We start from the raw sequence: 20,029 nt of genomic DNA on the forward strand, positions 1-20,029 counted from the left end.
AACACTCAAACAAACAACAAACAAAAAGGAGAAAAATGTGAAACAGCATCATCGTTAAATTAGGATGAAGATGTTGTCTTGATATCTTCTAGATCTAATTTGGTCATCATATGGGTCATTACAGTGGTCTATTGCTATGCTGGTTTTTGGTATGTTCCTCAACATTACATAAAAACGCTCCTGATTCTATGACCCCCTCATTATTACTAGTTGGTACAGACCACAATGTCTACTAACACTCACCCTGTCTTGAAACTGCACAGTGTACAGGACAGGAGAGTAAAAAAGAGCGAGGACAGGGGGGGGGGGGGGGGCAATAAGGATGCAAGCGCGTGCTAGTGTGAGGGGAACCTAGAAAGGGGGAGATCGTAAAGGGGAGAGAGTGTCAGGAAGAGCAGGGGAAAAAAACATGTACTACTTGGAATAGGCTGGTGCTAAAGTGTAGGGATGCAATGACTGGATGATCAGCTACGACGTGCACCAGCACCCTGACCTGCAGCCTTGACAAATTCATACCCGCCGCTACAACCTGGCAAAATGTCATCTTCAGGGTCAACCAAACCCAACAAACGTCTGGCATGTAAGTAACCAAATCATGTGTTTGATTTGAATGGGGATTATGTTGCTGAATTTGAGATGTATTAAATTTGTAAATCTTGATATCCTTGATACTTCTTCTGTCTGTAACTTGACATTTCCTCTAATTGAGCTGAAGGTGGAAGTATGTTTGTTTACTTCATGCCGGTGAAAATATTTCTGCTGAAGTGACTGCAGTGTACACAACTGGGGCTGGGTGGATTTGATGTCAAATATGTTAAAATATATATATATATATATATATATATATATATATATATGTGTGTTTTATGTTATATGTTGCATTATATCCTTTGGTTACTTTATGTTAACTGTTTATGTCACATATATAATGTAGCCACAAGGGGGCACAAGCCAGTGTCTTATTGTGCCGGTCCCAAGCTCGGATAAATACAGAGGGTTGTGTCAGGAAGGGCATCCGACGTAAAAAAAATTGCCAAAACAAATATGCGAATCAAACCTCTGAATCTCATACCGGATCGGTCGAGGCCCGGGTTAACAACGGCCGCCATTGGTACTGTTGACCTTCAGGGTGCCAGTGGAAAATTGACTACTGTTGGTCGAAGAAGGAGACGAGGGAGGTGTGCCCGGAGGAAAAGAGAGTAATGGAACGCTAAGAGTATAGAATTAAGAGTAGGAACTTTGAATGTAAGAACAATGACAGGTAAAGGTAGAGAGCTGGGTGGACATGATGCAGAGAAGGAAGGTAGACATACTGTGTGTCCAGGAGACCAGGTGGAAAGGGAGCAAGGCTAGAAGCTTAGGGTCAGGGTTTAAGTTGTTCTATCATGGTGAAGACAGAAAGAGAAATGGAGTTGGGGTTATTTTAAAAGAGGAGTTTGTGAGGAATGTCTTAGAAGTAAAAAGAGTATCAGATGGAATGAAGCTAGAAATTGAAGGTGTGATGTTCAATGTGGTTTGTGAGTATGCCCCACAAGTAGGATGTGAGCTGGCGGAGAACATCCCGAGAGGTGAGAGTGTTGTAATTGGTGGAGACTTCAATGGACATGTTGGCGCAGGAAACAAAGATGATGAGGAGGTGATGGGCAGGTTTGGACTCCAGATGAGGAACGCGGAAGGACAGATGGTGGTTGACTTTGCTAAGAGAAAGGAAATGGCTATTGTGAATACTTTCTTTCAGAAGAGACAGGAACATAGGGTGACCTATAAGAGTGGAGACAGAAGTACACAGGTAGACTACATTTTGTGTCAACGGCGCCATCTAAAGGGAATCAGTGACTGCAAAGTAGTGGTTGGTGAGAGTGTAGCCAGACAGCATAGGTTGGTGGTGTGTAGGATGACGCTGGCAGTGAGAAAGATGAAGAAACCAAAGGCTGAAGTGAGGACAAAATGGTGGAAGTTGAAAAAGGAAGAGTGTTGCATGACATTTAGGAAGGAGGTAAAACCAGCACTGGATCGGGAAAGAGGTCTTTCCAGATGACTGGCAAACTACAGTGAATATAATCAGAGACACAGGTCGGAAAGTACTTGGTGTATCAAGTGCAAGAGAGGTAGATAAGGAGACTTGGTGGTGGGATCGGGAGGTGCAGGAGTGTATACAGAGAAAGAGGTTAGCAAAGAAGAAGTGGGACACTGAGAGGACGGACAAGAGTAGACATCAGTACAAGGACATGCAGCGCACGGTTAAAGTAAAGGTGGCAAAGGCCAAACAAGAGGCCTATGATGATGTGTATGCTCGGCTGGACAGCAAGGAAGGCGAGACTGATCTTTACAGGCTGGCGAGACAGAGAGACAAAGATGGTAAGGACCTGCAGCAGGTTCGGGTGATTAAGGATAGAGATGTCAATGTATTAACAGGTGCCAGTAGTGTGATGGCAAGATGGAAAGAGTACTTTGAAGAATTGATGAATGAGGAAAATGAGAAGGAACAAAGAGTAGAAGATGTGACTGTTGTGGACCAAGACGTAGCAAACATTAGCAAGGATGAAGTGAGGAGGGTGCTGAAGAGGATGAAGGGATTTACCAATCGAGGTATGGAAGTGTCTTGGAGAGGTGGCGGTGGTGTTCCTGACTGGGTTATTCAACAAGATCTTAGATGGTGAACAGATGCCTGAAGAATGTAGAAGAAGTGTACTCGTGCCCATTTTTAAGAACAAAGGAGATGTGCAGAGTTGGACTAACTCTTCTTCTTTTCCTTTCGACTTTTCCCCTCAGGGGTCGCCACAGTGAATCAATGTCCTCCATCTATCCCGGTTTTGTGAATCTGTGGCGCGACACGTGTGTATGATTTTGAAGTGCGCCTTTCAACCCTTTCATGTCTTTCAATTCCTTGATCTCCTTGATGTGCGTCACACCCTGACGCATAGCACACACTTGAAAATGGTATAAAAGGAGCTGTCGCGGGACAGAGAGATTGGGCGAACCACGGGGCAGAATCATCTCAGACTCATCTCGGACTCACAGACTCAAAGAGACTTGCAAAGACCCGCACAGGCTCGCCCGGCATCAGCCGGGCGTTGGACGGACATCACGGCACGACTTGCTCGACTCCACGACACGATCAAGCTCTGCGCGTCACCTGCCTGGGAGATCTGACAACGAACCTACTTACAAATAAAGAGAACCATCAAACTCTTTAAATCCTCTTCTCGCACACCAGCTACCTTCATGTCCTCTCTGACCACATCCATAGACCTCCTCTTTGGTCTGCCTCTCGGTCTCCTGCCTGGCAGTTCAAGGTTCAGCATCCTTCTCCCGATATAGTCACTCTTTCTCCTCTGGACATGTCCAAACCATCTCAGTCTGGCCTCTCTGACTTTCTCTCCAAAGCCTCTAATATGAGTTGTCCCTCTAACAGAGTTGTACTAACTACAGAGGAATAAAGTTGATGAGCCATACAATGAAACTCTGGGAAAGAGTAGTTGAAGCGAGACTAAGGGCAGAAGTGAACATTTGTGAGCAGCAGCATGGCTTCATGCCAAAAATGAGTATGACAGATGATGTTTGCTTTAAGAATGCTGATCGAGAAGTACAGAGAAGGTCAGAAGGAATTGCATTGTGTCTTTGTAGATCTGGAGAAAGCGTACGACAGGGTGCCCAGAGAAGAGCTGTGGTATTGCATGAGGAAGTCTGGAGTGACAGAAAAGTATTTCAGAGCGGTGCAAGACATGTATCATGACTGTAAGACAGTTGTGAGGTGTGCTGTCGGTGTGACTGAGGAATTCAAGGTGGAGGTGGGACTCCACCAGGGGTCAGCTCTAAGCCCCTTCTTATTTTTCTATGGTGATGGACAGGCTGACAGACGATGTTAGACCAGAATCTCCTTGGACCATAATGTCTGCAGATGACATTGTGATCTGTAGCGAGAAGAGGGAACAGGTTGCGGAGAAACTAGAGAATGTGAAGATATGCCCTGGAAAGGAGAGGAATGAAGATCAGTCGCAGAAAGACGGAATATATGTGTGTGAATGAGAGGGATCCAAGTGCAAGAGTGATGCTACAGGGAGAAGAGATAAAGAAGGTGGAGGATTTTAAGTACTTGGGGTCAACTGTCCAGAGTAATGAAGAGTGTGGAAAAGAGGTGAAGAAGCGTGTCTAGACAGGCTGGAGCGGCTGGAGAAAAATGTCAGGTGTGATGTGTGATAGGAGGGTTTCAGCTAGGATGAAAGGAAAAGTGTATAAAACTGTGGTGAGACCAGCCATGATGTTTGGACTGGAGACAGTGCCACTGACGAAAAGACAGGAAGCAGAGCTAGAGGTAGCAGAGCTGAAGATGTTGACGTTTTCTTTGGGAGTGACCAGGTTGGATAGGATCAGGAATGAGTCCATTAGAGGGATAACTCATATTAGAGGCTTTGGAGAGAAAGTCAGAGAGGCGAAACTGAGATGGTTTGGACATGTCCAGAGGAGAGAGAGTGACTATATCGGAAGAAGGATGCTGAGCTTTGAACTGCCAGGCAGGAGACCGAGAGGAAGACCGAAGAGGAGGTTTATGGATGTGGTCAAAGAGGACATGAAGGTATCTGGTGTGAGAGAAGAGGATGCACAAAACCGGGATAGATGGAGGACATTGATTCGCTGTGGCGACCCCTGCGGGGGTTGCTGGAGCCTATCTCAGCTGTCTTCGGGCACGAGGCGGGGGACACCCTGAATTGGTTGCCAGCCAATCGCAGGGCACACACACACACACACACACACACACACACACACACACACACACACACACACACACACACACACACACACACACACACATATATATATATATATATATATACTATAGTGAGCCTCGGTTTTCAACCATAATCTGTTTCAGAAACCTGTTCGAAAACCAATTTGTTCAAAAACCGAAACAGCACTTTCCATTAAAATCAATGTAAAAAATCTTCATCCATTCAAAATCTAGAAAACAACTTTTTAACTATTTCATCGCATAAACCGGATAAAAACTTAATAATAGAGCAGGTCATGTGTAAAATTCTATAAAAACAAACTTTTATTTTCACCAATTCTTAACATCAACATTAAGATCTGTACAGAAAAATATCTCTATCTTTCTGCCACGGGGCATGTTGGCACCTATCCCAGCTGTCTTTGGGCAAACACAGGGCACACTAACTTTTCAAACCATCCTCTGCTTGCTTTAGAGTCATACTATTCAGGAGATCTTAACCAAATATGTCAGCATTTTCGCAAAAATAAAACAACAACAATATTAATGCGTCGGTCACAATGAGACAATGAGGAAGACGTGACATATAAGGAAGTGATGTATAAGGAAGCACAGGGTAGTCGAGTGATGCATTCAGATGCACTCAGTTTGGTTGAGAACCAAATTTCGGTTGTAAACCGGGGCATAAAAAATATTATACATTTTTGGTTGAAAACCGAATGGGATGAGAACCGAGACGTTCGAAAACGTCGTTTTATATATATATATGTATATACGTATATTAAAATTTAAAATGTCCCTTGAGCGATATTCTATTTTCTGTATACAAACGGGCTGTATAATTAATGTGAAAGCTAGCATAGCATACATAAACCCAGTGGAGCTTTTACCATTTGCAAAACTGTAAGAAATAGTAAGGCCCTTTGCTGCATAGAACTGCAGTGATGATCCTTCATGGCTTTGGGAATGTGGATGGAGGTGGCCTGGGAATACACAATATGATTGTATGGCCGAAGATGCAATCATAGCCTGGGGTTGCTCGGGACATGGAGAAAAAGAGTAGTGGAAGTATTTTGACACAGATAATTGTTGTTTGCATTCACTCAAACTTTTGATTCAGATGTGCTACATGTGCAATTCCTCCAGAATGACCTCATCCGAGGCAGACTATGCATATGAAGAGCAGAGTGACGCCTATTTCTTGATTAATCCACTGGGTGTTGGGCGTCAACTGGCATCATGGCAGTAGTGGTGGCTGCCCTGCACATTGCAGTGATCTCACACATAAATGATTTAGGCTTGACTGTGTACATTGGCTGGTCAGCCAAAAGGAGGGGAGTGATCGGCTAATAGCAGTAGTACCTAAAGATGAGGCTGTATATTGTGCTTTTTTGCGCCTGTAATGGGCAGCATCTTCACAGCCCCGCTTTGTTCAGTGGAAGGTCAGTGCTGTTGGACAGTCTGCGGCTGGATGGATGCATGGCTTGAGGAACCCGCGATAAGAAGAAAGGAGTGTCAGCGCAGAGCGCCGATGCGTATGTGGAGCTGTTGCGGCTTGGAATTGAAGCAGATTTATGTGGAACAGGAGATGTGAGACAATCTCTTTTCGTCAATGGATGCTACAGCTGCGTGTTTGCTTTCAACATTTAGCTTGTAGTCGACGTGCACATTCCACCATGATGTCCCTGATCCACTGGTGGAAAGACGCTTTGATCCTCTCCTCTTTCATCTAGAACTGCTTCATGTCATCACAAAGAGGGTACAGCAAGTCCTGAAGAATGAATGTCTCTCTGTGTCTTTTTTTGTCATATTGCTGTCATATTGCATCTATGCTGCCATATTATTTGTTATTTAGTTTTTTTTTGTTCTTTTGACTTCAAGACGGCGCCCCGAGAGTGGCTGCCTTTCCAGCAGCTCATGTATTTTGCTTTTCTACTTTCATTCCTTTCATCACTTTGCTGCTGTGAAATGTAAATTTCTCCACTGTGAGACTAATAAAGGCAAATCCAATCCAATCCAATCCAATCCAATCCAATATTGCCAAGAGCTGAATCTCACCCGCACTAATCCCTTGGGGAGAAATAGAAGCTGCAGTCGGCCATCAAGGCAGGAAAAAAAAAGCTGGATGTACTAGAGATATCAAATATGACTGCTCATGGAGTGCAAGTACAACCTCTCTCTCAAATAAAAATACAGTCTTTTTTCCAGGAAGACACAAAAGCGATCATGGGATTTCCTCCTACTCGTCACAAGGGGACTGAAAGCCTGCCCATGTGACTGTTTGGTTCAATAGGAACATTTGTTTGATGCTTGCAGTGCAGTTCCTCGGTCTCTTGATCTATGAGTGCACCATTAAAACAACACAGAGCAGTCAATGATGCGTGGACCTAAATGTTTTCATCACAGAGAGCAGCCAGAGATAGGAGAGAGACACAAATACACATTGGATGCTCAATTCAACAATTAGCTACTCTGCATGACAGTGGATGAGACACATCAGAAACCCACCCTCCCCCCAAAAAAACTACTATGCAAGAAGTTTATATTTTGAACCACAATCCTTTGCATTGTAAATTGCTGAGAGCCAGATCACGACAAAAGGTCCAAGATGACAAGGACATGAAGTAAAGGAAGTGAAATATGTCTTTAATATGTTTTTATCCGGTGAGTATCACCTTTACTAACAAAAAAGCTGCATATCTTGGTTGTATTTATGTGAATGTGAGTAATTGAAGCGCAGCAAGACCCAATCAAGCACCAATATCAAATCACTGACATAACCTTTTCATTTAATTGAGAAGAGGTCAAATGATATAAATCTCCATAATGAGAGTAATGTCAATTTCTCTTTCTAGTTTAACAAAAATTGCGTTCAGAAGGCAATAGGTCTTGCACTGCGATGCATTACAGAAGGGTGCAGCTGAAGAACTGTACGAACATTATATAAGAGCATGCCTAAGGCTATTATGAGTCACTGAGGCCTTAGACATAGGATACATTTTGAAGCCAATGGCCCTTTTTCATATCAATAGTGTCAAGGAAATTCTCTAACAATAGAAACAGACCATTAAAATAACACAAGTGGAGCTTGTTGATGTTGAATGACATGCTGTGTCCAAAAATAATAAAACTGTTTAAAAATATGTATACAGTATTTTGTTGTTTTTCTGTTTGTTTATTTTAATATTTGAAAATGTGAATGCATAGCTGTGAGACTGCAAATACATTTCGATCTTTCTACAATTGAGTTCTGTAGAAAGGTAACATGTTTAATGTTCAAAAAAGAGAGATGGAATCATTTTCATGTGAATGACATCTCATCTCATTTTCCGTACCGCTTATTCCTCATTAGGGTCGCGGGGGTTGCTGGAGCCTATCTCAGCTGTCTTTGGGCACGAGGCGGGGGACACACTGAATTGGTTGCCAGCCAATCGCACGGCACACAATGACATACAACAGTCACTCTCACACTCACACCTAGGGACAATTTGGAGTGGTCAATCTGCCTGCCATGCATGTTTTTGGAGTGTGGGAGGAAACCGGAGGACCCGGAGAACATGCAAACTCCACACAGGGAGGCCGGACCGGGACGCGAACCGGCGACCTCTGCACTGTGAAGCCGGTGTGCTAACCACTCGACTACCGGGCCGCCCATGTGAATGACATGTAATGACAAAAAAAACAGAATATGGCTTTTTGCATAGAGCTATCCATACACTGAAATAGGAGCACTGCACACTGAATTCTTAGTCATGTGCTTTAATATGCTGATGTACTTGAACTACACATGACACTTTTGACAGAAGCCGTCCCAGCTGTTCTCTCTTCCTTGAGCCACCACACTAAATCCCTTCCACGTGACCAATGTTTCATAGGTCAGATAAGGATAAAGTAGCAGACTAACAAGGACGGAAATCTGTTGTGTCCATGAACAAGAAAGGCTCAAAGTACATTCCAAGGCAATCGCTGCATTTACCGGTACTAAAATTCCTTTTTAAATAGAAATGCTCTTAGGGAACATTTGCTCCAAGGCCAACAAATATTGTGTCATTTACATTATATGTGAATATGAAACTATTACATTCATGTAGACATGCTAGCCAATCGTAGTAGTAAAGATAAGATATACATTTGTTTTATTATTTTATTATTACATTATTAAAAGTCACTTGTAGTCTTTGGCATTCGACTCAGCATGTATTGTATTTTAAAAGATAATTAACAAAAACAACACATCACAGATCAGGGTTAGGACATATTCAAATGATTCAAGAGCCAATGGAGGGGATTTTAATTCATTCCCAAGAGAGATTGAGCTACATTCTGGTGGGTGAAGTGTGGCGCAAAGTGCAGTCTAACTTTGAGCAGAGGAGGACTAGACTATGTTTTGGTATTTTCACAGACCCATGCAAGTTGGGACAGTGTGGCATATTTAAAAAAATGGCATTTTGCACCATAGTCGCCATAAACACAGCAGACTTCATTTGCCATCAATCAAAGAGGGTCCTCTCACTCACTGTAAATGTGGCGTGTGAGAAGTGTGATGATCGTCCTTGACGTGCCAAACGAATAAACTGATTGAATAAACTCCAGGTTGAGACGCATGAAGTATATTTACAAGGAGGTGCAAGCAGCCCTTCGTGGGTCGCTGATATATAGTTGGCTGGGGAGGTCACAGATCAGTAAAGTGAGCACTTGGAGACATCCTTTCATTCCGAGCTTATGTAATGTATTGGTTTGTGACCCCCCCCCCCCCCCAACTCTCCATGGCTGTGCCAGGAAGGGTAAAGGAGTGTCTCTGTTTTCAGCATCTAAATCATCAGGTGCGCTGGCCTGGTGTGTCAGGGGAAACACCCTCGGTACACTGAGCTATGCGCAAAGGTGATAAAATGATCTGCAACACATTTAAATGAAATGGGGAAAAGACATAACCATTGAGTGTCTTCCAACCCTCAGAGAGATTCATTTACAGTCCTGCAGTCAGGCCGACTAACACTGGGTGAGCGCTATTTGCCTTTGGATCCCAATCAAATGTAGAAGACCACTTAAGTTAATGATTCCGCAGAGCCACATAAGGCTCACTTGCAGTTAATAACCTCAGTGAGAAACATATTGGATTTCACCATGGAGGCTATGAACTCTAAGCACGGTAACATACGCCCAATGGTACCTCCCACATGTCTTGCGGGATGGCTAAAAACACAAGTTAATAGTAAGATGACTCACCCTGCTGCGTGTTTGTTGACCTGCACACCAAATTATACAGAAGAATGTACAGTATCTAAAGTGATTTTTAAACATGAGTACAAAAAAGTGTTAATTCAGTTTCAATAAAATATGTCAAATTTAAGCTGTTAAGCAATCATGCTCACATTTGATGTTGAATAATGGACATTGAGTGGCACTGAGAAACCCGGTTGGCATGGTGAGGTAGTTAATCAAATTTACCTTTTCAGAACCTTTCTGCCCGGGTGGCCGACAACTTTTTCCAGAAAAATAAATAAATAAAATAAATAAATAAATAAATAAATCAAATGTTTGCTTTATTCAGCTTTCGAAATATTTGTTCGGTTTGAAATTTTAGAATTTCGGTTCGTTTGGCAATTGACATACTCGGCAGCCAATCAGAAGCCTGCATCGAATAACTTCGTGCTTCCGGGTGCATTTGCATATCATTTTCAAAAGTAGACGCACAGAGAACACAAGAAAAATGGATAAGTGGTTAGGAATCAAGCCAAAACCTCAGCCCCAGAGGAGAGACTCAAAAGAAGCTAACAAAATTTATGACGCTCCAAAACGTAAACGTACATTGCGAGCATCGTGGGAAGAGGTGTTTACGTGGCTTGCAGCAGACAACGCAATGCAAATATTTCACTGTGCAACCTGCCAGGAAGTGTATGGCAACTGGAGCAAAATCACCAGCAAAGGATATTTACGACAAATTAAGCAAGGGAGCATTTGTGGTAGGTACATTCATTACATCTGTGTAAGCTCTCAGTCGTAAAGGAGTAGTCCATCGATGAAAACCTTTTCATCGGTACATTGATTACTTAATTTTAAAGTGTTGTTCTGTTATATATTCTGATTATCAATCCTTAATACTTTGCAAACATGTTTTTTTTGCGTTTAGTCGTCTTATTGTGTTTCAAGTTGTGAAAAATTGGGCAGGCAACTTTATGGCCGGGCAGGCAACTTTTCAGAGTTGTCTGCCCTGGTGTCCGCTGACTTTTTGTCATGAGTTTCAGACACTGGTGTAATCTACATTTTAATTAGATATGCTTAGAAATGTTTTGATGCCCGCGTTTGACAATAGCTTACAACCAGAGTGCTTGAAATGAATTGTTTAAAATTAATACTGCTCTGATCAAACAAGTGAGGATAGATTCCATTTGCCTCCAATAAATAATGCCAAAGGTGTTGGTGTACCCATTGTTATGAGCAAGATGGGGTTGAATGATGAGAGAAAAGTGTTGTGAAAGAATGCAAAATATTTGAAAGATGAATTGAGACTCACAGTGATGTCAGCAAAGTACCTCTCCAAAACGGCTGGACTCATTATTGCATGAAATAATAACACCAATGTTGTACAGTTTGCACATTGTTCTCGTATTTTCATGGGTTTTCTTCAGGTCCTTCAGTTTCCTCCAACATTAAAATACATACCACATTCACATTAATAATAATAATAATAATAATAATAATAATAATAATAATAATAATAATAATAATAATAATAATAATTGTAATAAAAATGTAGTGACTGCACATACTAATAATAATGGTTCAAGCAGCATCCATTTGCTTGACATGCAAGTCATTCATGGGCACTCACTCAATAAGCACGAACATGAACATTCACTAGTGCACACATTCAGATGGGATCACACACATACACAAATGCGCTCACGCACAGACGAATCAGAGCACTGGTGACATGAGTCAAAGTGTCAGCCCATGCAGCCCGTGTGGGCGCAGGCACAGTGTGTTGACAAGAAGCACAGTTACACAACCAAAGCTGGTCACTTGAGCAAAGCTTCATACTAAAGATGGACCATAGGACAATGGATATAGAAAGTCTACATTCCACTTTTCAAATGCATCTCTCACCATTTAAAATGCTTCTGCTTAAATGTAAATGTAGTTCAGCTGTTTTTGTGTTTCCTAGCATATGTTGAATTTGCCAACGAGACAGTGGCGGGCCATGCATGTCACTCCTAGGCTTTCAGTCGTGCCACATCTGAATAAAGCAGCTGCGACTGTGGTGTGATATTACTACACATCCACTAGAGCAGGGGTCGGGAACCTATGGCTCTTTTGATGATTGAATATGGCTCGCCGATAAAACTAAATACATATTCTCGTTTTTTTCGCCATTCATTTTCTGTTGCGGCTGCAGTCGGCGGGGGGCGCAATTTTGATTGGATGACACTGACCTAGGTTGGCCGAAAGCGCCATTTTGATTGGATGATACTGGCCGTCATGTTGAAACAGGTAAACACTCCTTTAAATGAGCCCAACGTGTGCACTTCAGCTTGAATGCATCGGAGAAACAATTCCATCGATGAAACAGTCGAATGTCAGTGACTTTTTAACAAGCCCCATGTTAACGTTAGCATCAATACACTTCTGCGAGAAGTATATTGCAGATAGCAAGTGTGGAAGCTTATGAGCTGTGTGCAGGCTAGCTAGCAGTAACTTCGCCTCTGGACCGGCAAATTGAATTTCATTCCGATCGTTTGCCTGGATTTTTACCAATCACGAGGAACGGAAAACCATTCATGTTAACGGCGAGTGCTATCACAAAGTTATTTTAAATAATAATAATACATTCTGATATTTTGTTGAAAAGTGACCGCGCGAAACTTAAGAAATACTGTCATTAAACTGGTTGGATTGTTACTATGAACGTGCAGATTCATGATAACCTCATAAAATTGCAATATTATTTGCAATTTTTGCTAGCTTTGCAGCTGTCTAACCTTAATGATGTCCAGTTTTTCTTGAAAATGGCTTTAACAGTAAATCTCCAACCAAATCAATTTCTTCTCCTCGTTCAGCCATTGTGGGTTGACAAAACTGCTACTGAATAACCACAATATATTTGCTTATGCGGCTCGCTACCAATACAGTGTGCAAGCTCTGGCCAGTATGCTGTCTACACTAGCTTCTAGTAATACTATGATTGGCACTGATTGGCACTAGCCAATCATAGTTTGCGAAAACTCTGACGTTTCCAGTGACTTGAAGCAGGCCTTTGGGTTGCCAACTCAAACTCTGATTGGTTAAGGCAGGGTTCCCCAAACTTTTTCCTGTGGGGGCCACATAAGTTTTCCCTTCTCTGATGGGGGGCCGGTGCCAGTTTGTAACAGAAAACGTGTGACGATGGGATGGGAGCTTAAAAAATGTATTGTTTTCCAGAAAGCCACACATAACCAAATAACCCTTTCCAGGTACTTTACAGAAATAAAGTCAGGAAACAAATACTAATAATAATAGTAATAACACTATTAATGACATAAATAATAACTAAATAACCCTCTATGAGTTCTTCACAGAACTCATTTGCAGCTCTCTCATCAACTTCCCTGTGAAAATAATAATAATTATTATTCCCGCATTTTCATTTGACAAATAATTGTATCAATCAGAGCTTTAACACCAATTGAGGAGAGCCACAAAGTCCATTAATTTATGACCAACGTCCACTTCACTAGGCATTAACCCCACTTACACCACATTCCCTTCCCCACGAACGGAATTCATTAAAAGACCTGCAGTAGCAACTTGGTTTCCGTTTCCCCCTATGTCAGAAGGGGATGAAATTCATGACTCTTGAGCTGACAAGCTTTGCATAATCCAACATCAAGTAGGAGATTGTAAATCCAAAAGAAGAACCTGGTGCTTTGAAATACTGTACACAAACACAATAAATTACCAGGTCAGAATGTTTTTTGGTACGTGTTACTTGCTTCTCCTATCTACTTTACATACATTTGGGATATTGATGCGTGAATATGTGTTAAGATGGAGAAAAGCAACATTAAGATGACATATTTTTTTTGTTCGGGATTTGCAACATTAAGTTACCGCTTGACTTGTTGACATTTTTCAGCTGAGACAGACAACTCCCAGAGAGTGTTGGACAACGATTCCACGCAGCATCTAAAGCAGAGGGAGAGACAACGCTTTTTTGAAGAGGTCTACCAGCAAGATGTGGATAACTACCTGCCCTCAGCTCACCTGCAGATTGACAGCAGAAAACGTGTGTGACAGTGGCAAATTTTATAATGTTTATTTTAGTTGCCATTCAACCAATAGAACATAGATTAATGAATCAGAATCAGAATCAGAAAACCTTTATTCGTCCCACAATGGGGAAATTTGCAGTCCACAGCAGCAATTGAAAAGGGACAGGGGTGAAAGGATAGAAAACAAGATATTCTAAGCATAACAAAATAAGAATGTCAACTGTATACTGTGCAAATGTAAATGTGCAAAACCGTTCCATAAAAAATGTACATAGTGCAAGAATAAGAAATGCATTTTGATATATTGCATCAACCCATATTTACAAGTGTCCAGTTTTTGTTTTTTTTTCACATGTGATCATTGAGAGTTGCAAAGCCATATACGTCACCGTACGTCTCACGCGTCACAATGTTAAAGTTTTCTAATACCATTTTTGTCTGCAGCCCCCATGGGGAGTATCTCATCTATGGAGGTGAATGTGGATGCACTGGAGCAAATGGACCTGATGGACATTTCTGACCAGGAGGCCTTGGATGTCTTCCTCAACTCCGGATCAGCAGGAGATGAGGGAGACATAGCATCTCCTTTACCAGGTGCGAAGACCGCAGCTTCAAAACAAAACAAAAAAACATCCATCCATCCATTTTCTGATTTGCATTATCCTCACAAGGATAGAACGACATGCTGGGGCCTATCCCAGCCGTCTTCACGCGGTAGGTGGGGGACACCTGAAACCGTTTGCCAGCCAATCACAGGGCATACACAGACAAACAGCCATTTACACTTACACCTAAGGACAATTTGGAGTGTTCACTCAGCCTTGTTTTTCGAATGTGGGAGGAATTTGGAGTACCCGGAGAAACCCCACACAGGCACGGAAAGAATGTGCAAACAAGACATCAAAAGACCAGAGCCAGGATTTAACACACAACCTCCGCACTGTGAGGTCAATCCAGTAACCATTTCACTGGGTCTCCAATAACAACACACTTCCTAAAAAATCTGTTGTTATGTCGAGATAGAAAAAAAGAACAATTTTTAAAAGTGAGGGTTTTTTTCCCCTTCTTTTTTTAATCCAAGGAAGAATAAACAATTGGATTGGATTAACCTTTATTTGTCTCACAGTGGAGAAATTTACATTTACACAGCAGCAAAGTGATGAAAGTAAGAGTAAAGGAAAGGAAGGAGAAAAACAAACCCAGGAGCTGCTGTGAAGGCAGCCACGCTCACAGCGCCATCTTGAAGTCAAATAAACAAAATCAAAAACTAAATAACAAATACTGTGACACAACACAAAAGACACAGACAGTCATCCAATCTGTTTTGGGAGAATTGGAGAAGCATGTTTTTGTTGCACAATTAAAATAGCTGTTATTCAATATGTTCCATTTCAGGCACATTTTTACCCTGAGTTTCGAAATCAATTTGGAACAACAATCACCTGGAATTTCATGTGTACAGTCTGAAAAGACAAATATATGTCTTAACACAAGTCATATTCCTGATATCTGCTGAAGCCATTCACCCAACTTGGTGGTTACTGACCTCCAACACTAGTTTTCTGTATTTCTCCCCATTCTTCCTTCAGTCCTTGGTATTCCTCCAACTTTTTTTTTTACAGATGTTATCATTGGGATTGTTACATCTCTCACGACTGCTGACTTTTGACACTTTTCCAGCATCAATACATCAGGCTGGTTGGCTATTACAGTTTGTCAGTGTGAGGTGTGAAACAAGATTGGACAGACATTTTGAACAGTGTTTCTTTTCAGATGGGGAGGATGAAGATGAAGATGATGCAGGCGAAGAGGCAGAGGTTGTCTACAGGGTATGTCCACCGTTGCAACGGCAAAGCGAAGTCCAGAATGGATCCAAGTCTCGCATGTCCTCAACCTCGTCAGGCTCTAGCGATACTAGCGGGGCCGGAGCAGACACCCCTGTAATCCAGTCAGATGATGAGGAAATTCACGCTGATACCCAACTGCTGACCTCTGTTCCCCATACTGGGGATGAAGAAACAGAGGATGAGGAAGAGGAGCAGAGATGCCTTCTGACGAAACCTTCACAAAGACTGAATTAGCCACAAGCGATTCCCTCTTCCTCTCGCTTTACATTTGCTGAGAAACCCGAGCATGATTCGCCTGCTGTGCTTTGTCCTCTGAATATTTGTCTCTATTCATGCAAAATTCTTTCAACATTTTCACGTTTCTTTTCTCTCTTTGTTCATAGGGGGGCAAACAGTCACTTGACGTTTTCCGTCTTTATTTCTTGACAATTAACACAAATTATACAGTAGGAGTGAGTCACAACCCACTCACATAAATGTTGTGGCTGCTTCCTGCCTGGGGAGAGCAGCCCTTCTGCTCACTTAGACTTCAAATGAGGTACCAGACACTCAAACAAGAAAGCTGGATGAAAGTGTATCTTCATTTTGCAGAACAACAAAAAAGTAAAAAAGGCATACAAATCCAGACGTGGGCAGTCCTTAAAGGACAACCGACGTCTCCGAACAAGTTGTGTCCATAATTTGTAAAATGGTTTCAAATGACTTCTACTGAGCGTATTTTACAAAGATTTCACCGCATATGGCTATATTTTACGTTTTAAGACTTGCGCTGAATATTCCGGAAGTCTTGTTTTTGAGTTGGTGACGAGTCCTCACCCTACGTCACTGAAGGAACGCCTCTGAGCGAGAAAGGACATACCTTGCATCACCTCAATGCATTTTGCGGTACTTTGTTTGGTCTGAAAATTTCGTGATGATCCGTGTTGATGGCGAAATTAGAAGGAAAACACACAAATAACGCGATGGTGAATCCTTGTGTGTGGCACCGAGCACCTATTTGATATTCACTGATATTCACAAATTGTAAGGAATTAAGCAGCCGTTTCCACTGAGCTTTGTCGCCATCTTCTTCCTCTTTTCGGTGCTACACCCCCCCCCCAGATGACACACATTCGGTGCTACATTCCCCCCAAACCCCTCATAATGACACGGAATAAATTCTTTAATCGATTGCAAACATGTATGCTTTCCTCCTCAGAACTATTTGAATCATATGAGTAACAAGAAAGCATATTCTCCGAATCTGAAGGCATTGTTTTGATTCTCGAGCAAGGCAAGACGTCTTGCCGTGACACCACGAACAAGGGGGGACCTTCTGAAAATGGCCACTTCCGGTTTCAAATTGAAGTACTTTTTAGACACTTTAGGTCATTTTTATTGGTGTTTGGCATTTGACTAAAAATATCATACTGCGTGTTTTGGGTATTTTAGATGCTATAAAATGTTTTTCTGATGTCAGTTAGGAAACAAAAAAGTGAAGTCGGTTGTACTTTAAGGGCTGCAGACATGGATCATGTAAAGTCACAATAAACTTATAAAGGACAAACCTTCTTCAGGTTGCACTGACTGGAACAGCTCCACTGTGGCAAAAGTTGACAACTTCATACTTTTGCCTCAGTCATAGCAGCGTTTATGTGGCAAATCAATCAACAGATCTTATAATGCAGCATTTGCACATCGCCAACTTTGAAAGGTATGTTTCCTTTTTCCTTGTGATGAATGGCACACATTCCACTTATGTTAGCGTTGGGAGTGTATTTAATTGTTTTGCCAATTTTGCTTTTCAGTGCTTCAAAATTGCTTTGTAAAGTGCAGTTATTTTTTTTCTAAACTCCCCAGAAGGTTTGTATGATTTTATGATCGCCACTGTAAATATAGACTATTACACAAAATTATTTTTCAATAAAACTTGGTGAAACTCATCATTGAAATCGCTGAGCTGATCCACACAGCTCTTCGGTACACTTGGCCAATATAAATGAAGAACACCGGGGTTCTGCAAAGTACATAATGGGAGAAATCACAGCAAACGACTGTTAATCATTAATACGGTTGGACGGTGAGAATGACAGAAATCATGTCATGTTGAGAAGGTGCATTGGATGCTTGGCACAGACTTTAAGTGACATGGCACGGACTTTCGGTTTAATGGCAGGCATGACATTTAAAAAAAGGGTTTTCCTTTTCCATATACTTATAGTTTACTTTGTTCATTCATTGTGGGGACTCTGGGTTGAGAATGAAATCCACTACATTGAGGTCCAAGCTTTTGTAACACCAGAGGGGAAAACAATTATCAGATGATCATGTTTAATATTTAATTTCTGTGTGGTTTTACATCACTGCCACAAATTTGAAACATCCCCCTGCTGCATACACCAAATTTCACAATATTGTATTTAACTGTGGAGTGCAAATGTTGTGCATCGGTTCATTGTATTAAAATCCCCTTAAACAATCACCTGACACAAAGCAAGAACCTGTGAACAGGTTTTATTGAGTGGTAAAACCTGTTAATTTTTGTGTGTACTAGCAATCTATTTACACTATGACACATGTGTTTAAGTTGTAAATGCATGCCTTGTGTGGCGATGTCTTTCGGTTGCGCAACATCACGGTGTTGCAAGATTTGACTCAAACATCACCCGTTATTAATGGCTAAGTACTGAGTTGTTCCTCTCCCCTCTGTAAAATTATTTTTTAGAAAACAAAGATGTCTGTGATAGCGTAGTGTGTATGTTTGGATATGGGAGAATATGGAACTGGAGAGGTTAACAAACCACAAAGCTGACTGGGCTTCTTGTTCATCCATTTCCATCCATGAGAATAATGGAGAAAATGTGTTTCTTGACTTTGCCAGGAATATCTGGTACATCGTGTGCATTTACTGAAGTGAGACTTAATGCCACATCACAGGGAGTATGTGGTTGTGGATTTAAAGATACAATTTGTACGATACGACGTGTATTCATTTTAGCAATTTTATGTGGACATTGTTTTCTATTCAAACATTTTTTTCTCGTCTGAATAAAAATGACTGAAATTTAAAAAGCGAAATGTGAAATACTCTCATTGCTTTTTCCTCTTGTTGCTCTCTTTTGTTTTGATATTTTGATGCTTCAAACAGCCTTTTTAAAAAACAATAGATGCCTTCAATGCCTGGGATGCTCTCATTTGCCACTCACTAGAATGTTCATTCTCCCTGCTTTAAAAGATACTTTAAGAGACATGGAGGTAAAGGGCTCGTATGATCAGTACTGACCGCCATCATGTTGACTTTGATGTCTCGTTATACGGGTTGTACAGGTTCGTAAAACTTTAGTTTTGCATCATGAAAAAGATATACTGGGAATTATAGTACCCAATTGGTTTTATCATAAAATGCATTTATGTACGGTAATATTCGTAACACAGGAGAGGTCCACAGTCTGTTTTAATGTCACAACCAGATGATACCTTCCCTCGCAAGCGCAAAGGAAACATTGCCAGTGATAACTTTTGAAGCTATAGCACAAAGCTTATATGCATACATGTTAAGTCTCACTCACTTTATTAAGAAACTATTGACACAATACAAATATTTCATTTGTAATGAAAAAAAAAAAAATAGAAAAAAACAAAATACATTTTAATACTAATTGAAGGTATAAATAAACAAAACATTTTTGTGTTTTATTTACACTTTTGTAATACTCACATTATTTTAACACGCACAGAGTCGCGAGTATGAAAATCTCCCGATTTATGATTTCTGAAACTTAACATGTATTCATATGAAACAAAATCTTAGCTTTTGCCTTGTTATAACCCAACTCAGTTTTGCTCAAGGACGAACATTTGAGAGTAACTTGAATGTGCTATGTGCTTAAGGTGCAGTTCATTCCAACAGAAAGTGGCATTGATAGAGTTCATTGCCTGCAGGTCAGTCTTTGCAGAAATATTTTTGAAAGATTTTGAAAGAATTTGCATCATATATCACAGTATGTAAAAGCCTGCATCTTTGTGATTTCAATTGTTTTACATGAAAACTATCTTTTCTGATTACGTTAGTTCGAGGGTAATGATGTGTGACACGCAGCCATGGATGTTATTTTGTGCACTGGATGACTGTTCACTGTGACAACAAACCTGTTATCACAAAACTTAGCCACATTGAATTGTCTGAGGGTGCTAACTTGATGCGCATGGCAGGGTGTGTTGATTCA

At 41.2% G+C, this 20,029-nt stretch overlaps 1 protein-coding gene across 1 annotated transcript; it reads left to right on the forward strand.

The window, feature by feature from the left end:
• The first annotated feature begins 285 nt into the window (after window positions 1-285).
• Window positions 286-16,680, forward strand: LOC148903005 (dysbindin). Its single transcript, XM_088991750.1, has 4 exons — window positions 286-580; window positions 13,842-13,991; window positions 14,422-14,571; window positions 15,751-16,680. Exons 1-4 carry the CDS (start codon window positions 538-540, stop codon window positions 16,056-16,058), a joined length of 651 nt encoding a protein of 216 aa, XP_088847876.1. The 5' UTR covers window positions 286-537; the 3' UTR covers window positions 16,059-16,680.
• The last annotated feature ends 3,349 nt before the right edge of the window (window positions 16,681-20,029 follow it).

Source organism: Hippocampus bargibanti, linkage group LG01 (genome assembly GCF_051943395.1).
Source record: "Hippocampus bargibanti isolate YZ-2025 linkage group LG01, ASM5194339v1, whole genome shotgun sequence".
Classification (NCBI taxonomy): Eukaryota; Metazoa; Chordata; class Actinopteri; order Syngnathiformes; family Syngnathidae; genus Hippocampus; species Hippocampus bargibanti.

What these genes read in the sequence shown, in the direction of transcription:
- LOC148903005 (XM_088991750.1), top strand. Translation starts at nt 538, where the DNA reads ATGTCATCTTCAGGGTCAACCAAACCCAACAAACGTCTGGCAT. An exon ending in ACCCAACAAACGTCTGGCAT is followed by an intron (nt 581 to 13,841) that starts GTAAGTAACCAA and finishes GACATTTTTCAG; the next exon opens with CTGAGACAGACAACTCCCAG. An exon ending in GCAGATTGACAGCAGAAAAC is followed by an intron (nt 13,992 to 14,421) that starts GTGTGTGACAGT and finishes TTTTGTCTGCAG; the next exon opens with CCCCCATGGGGAGTATCTCA.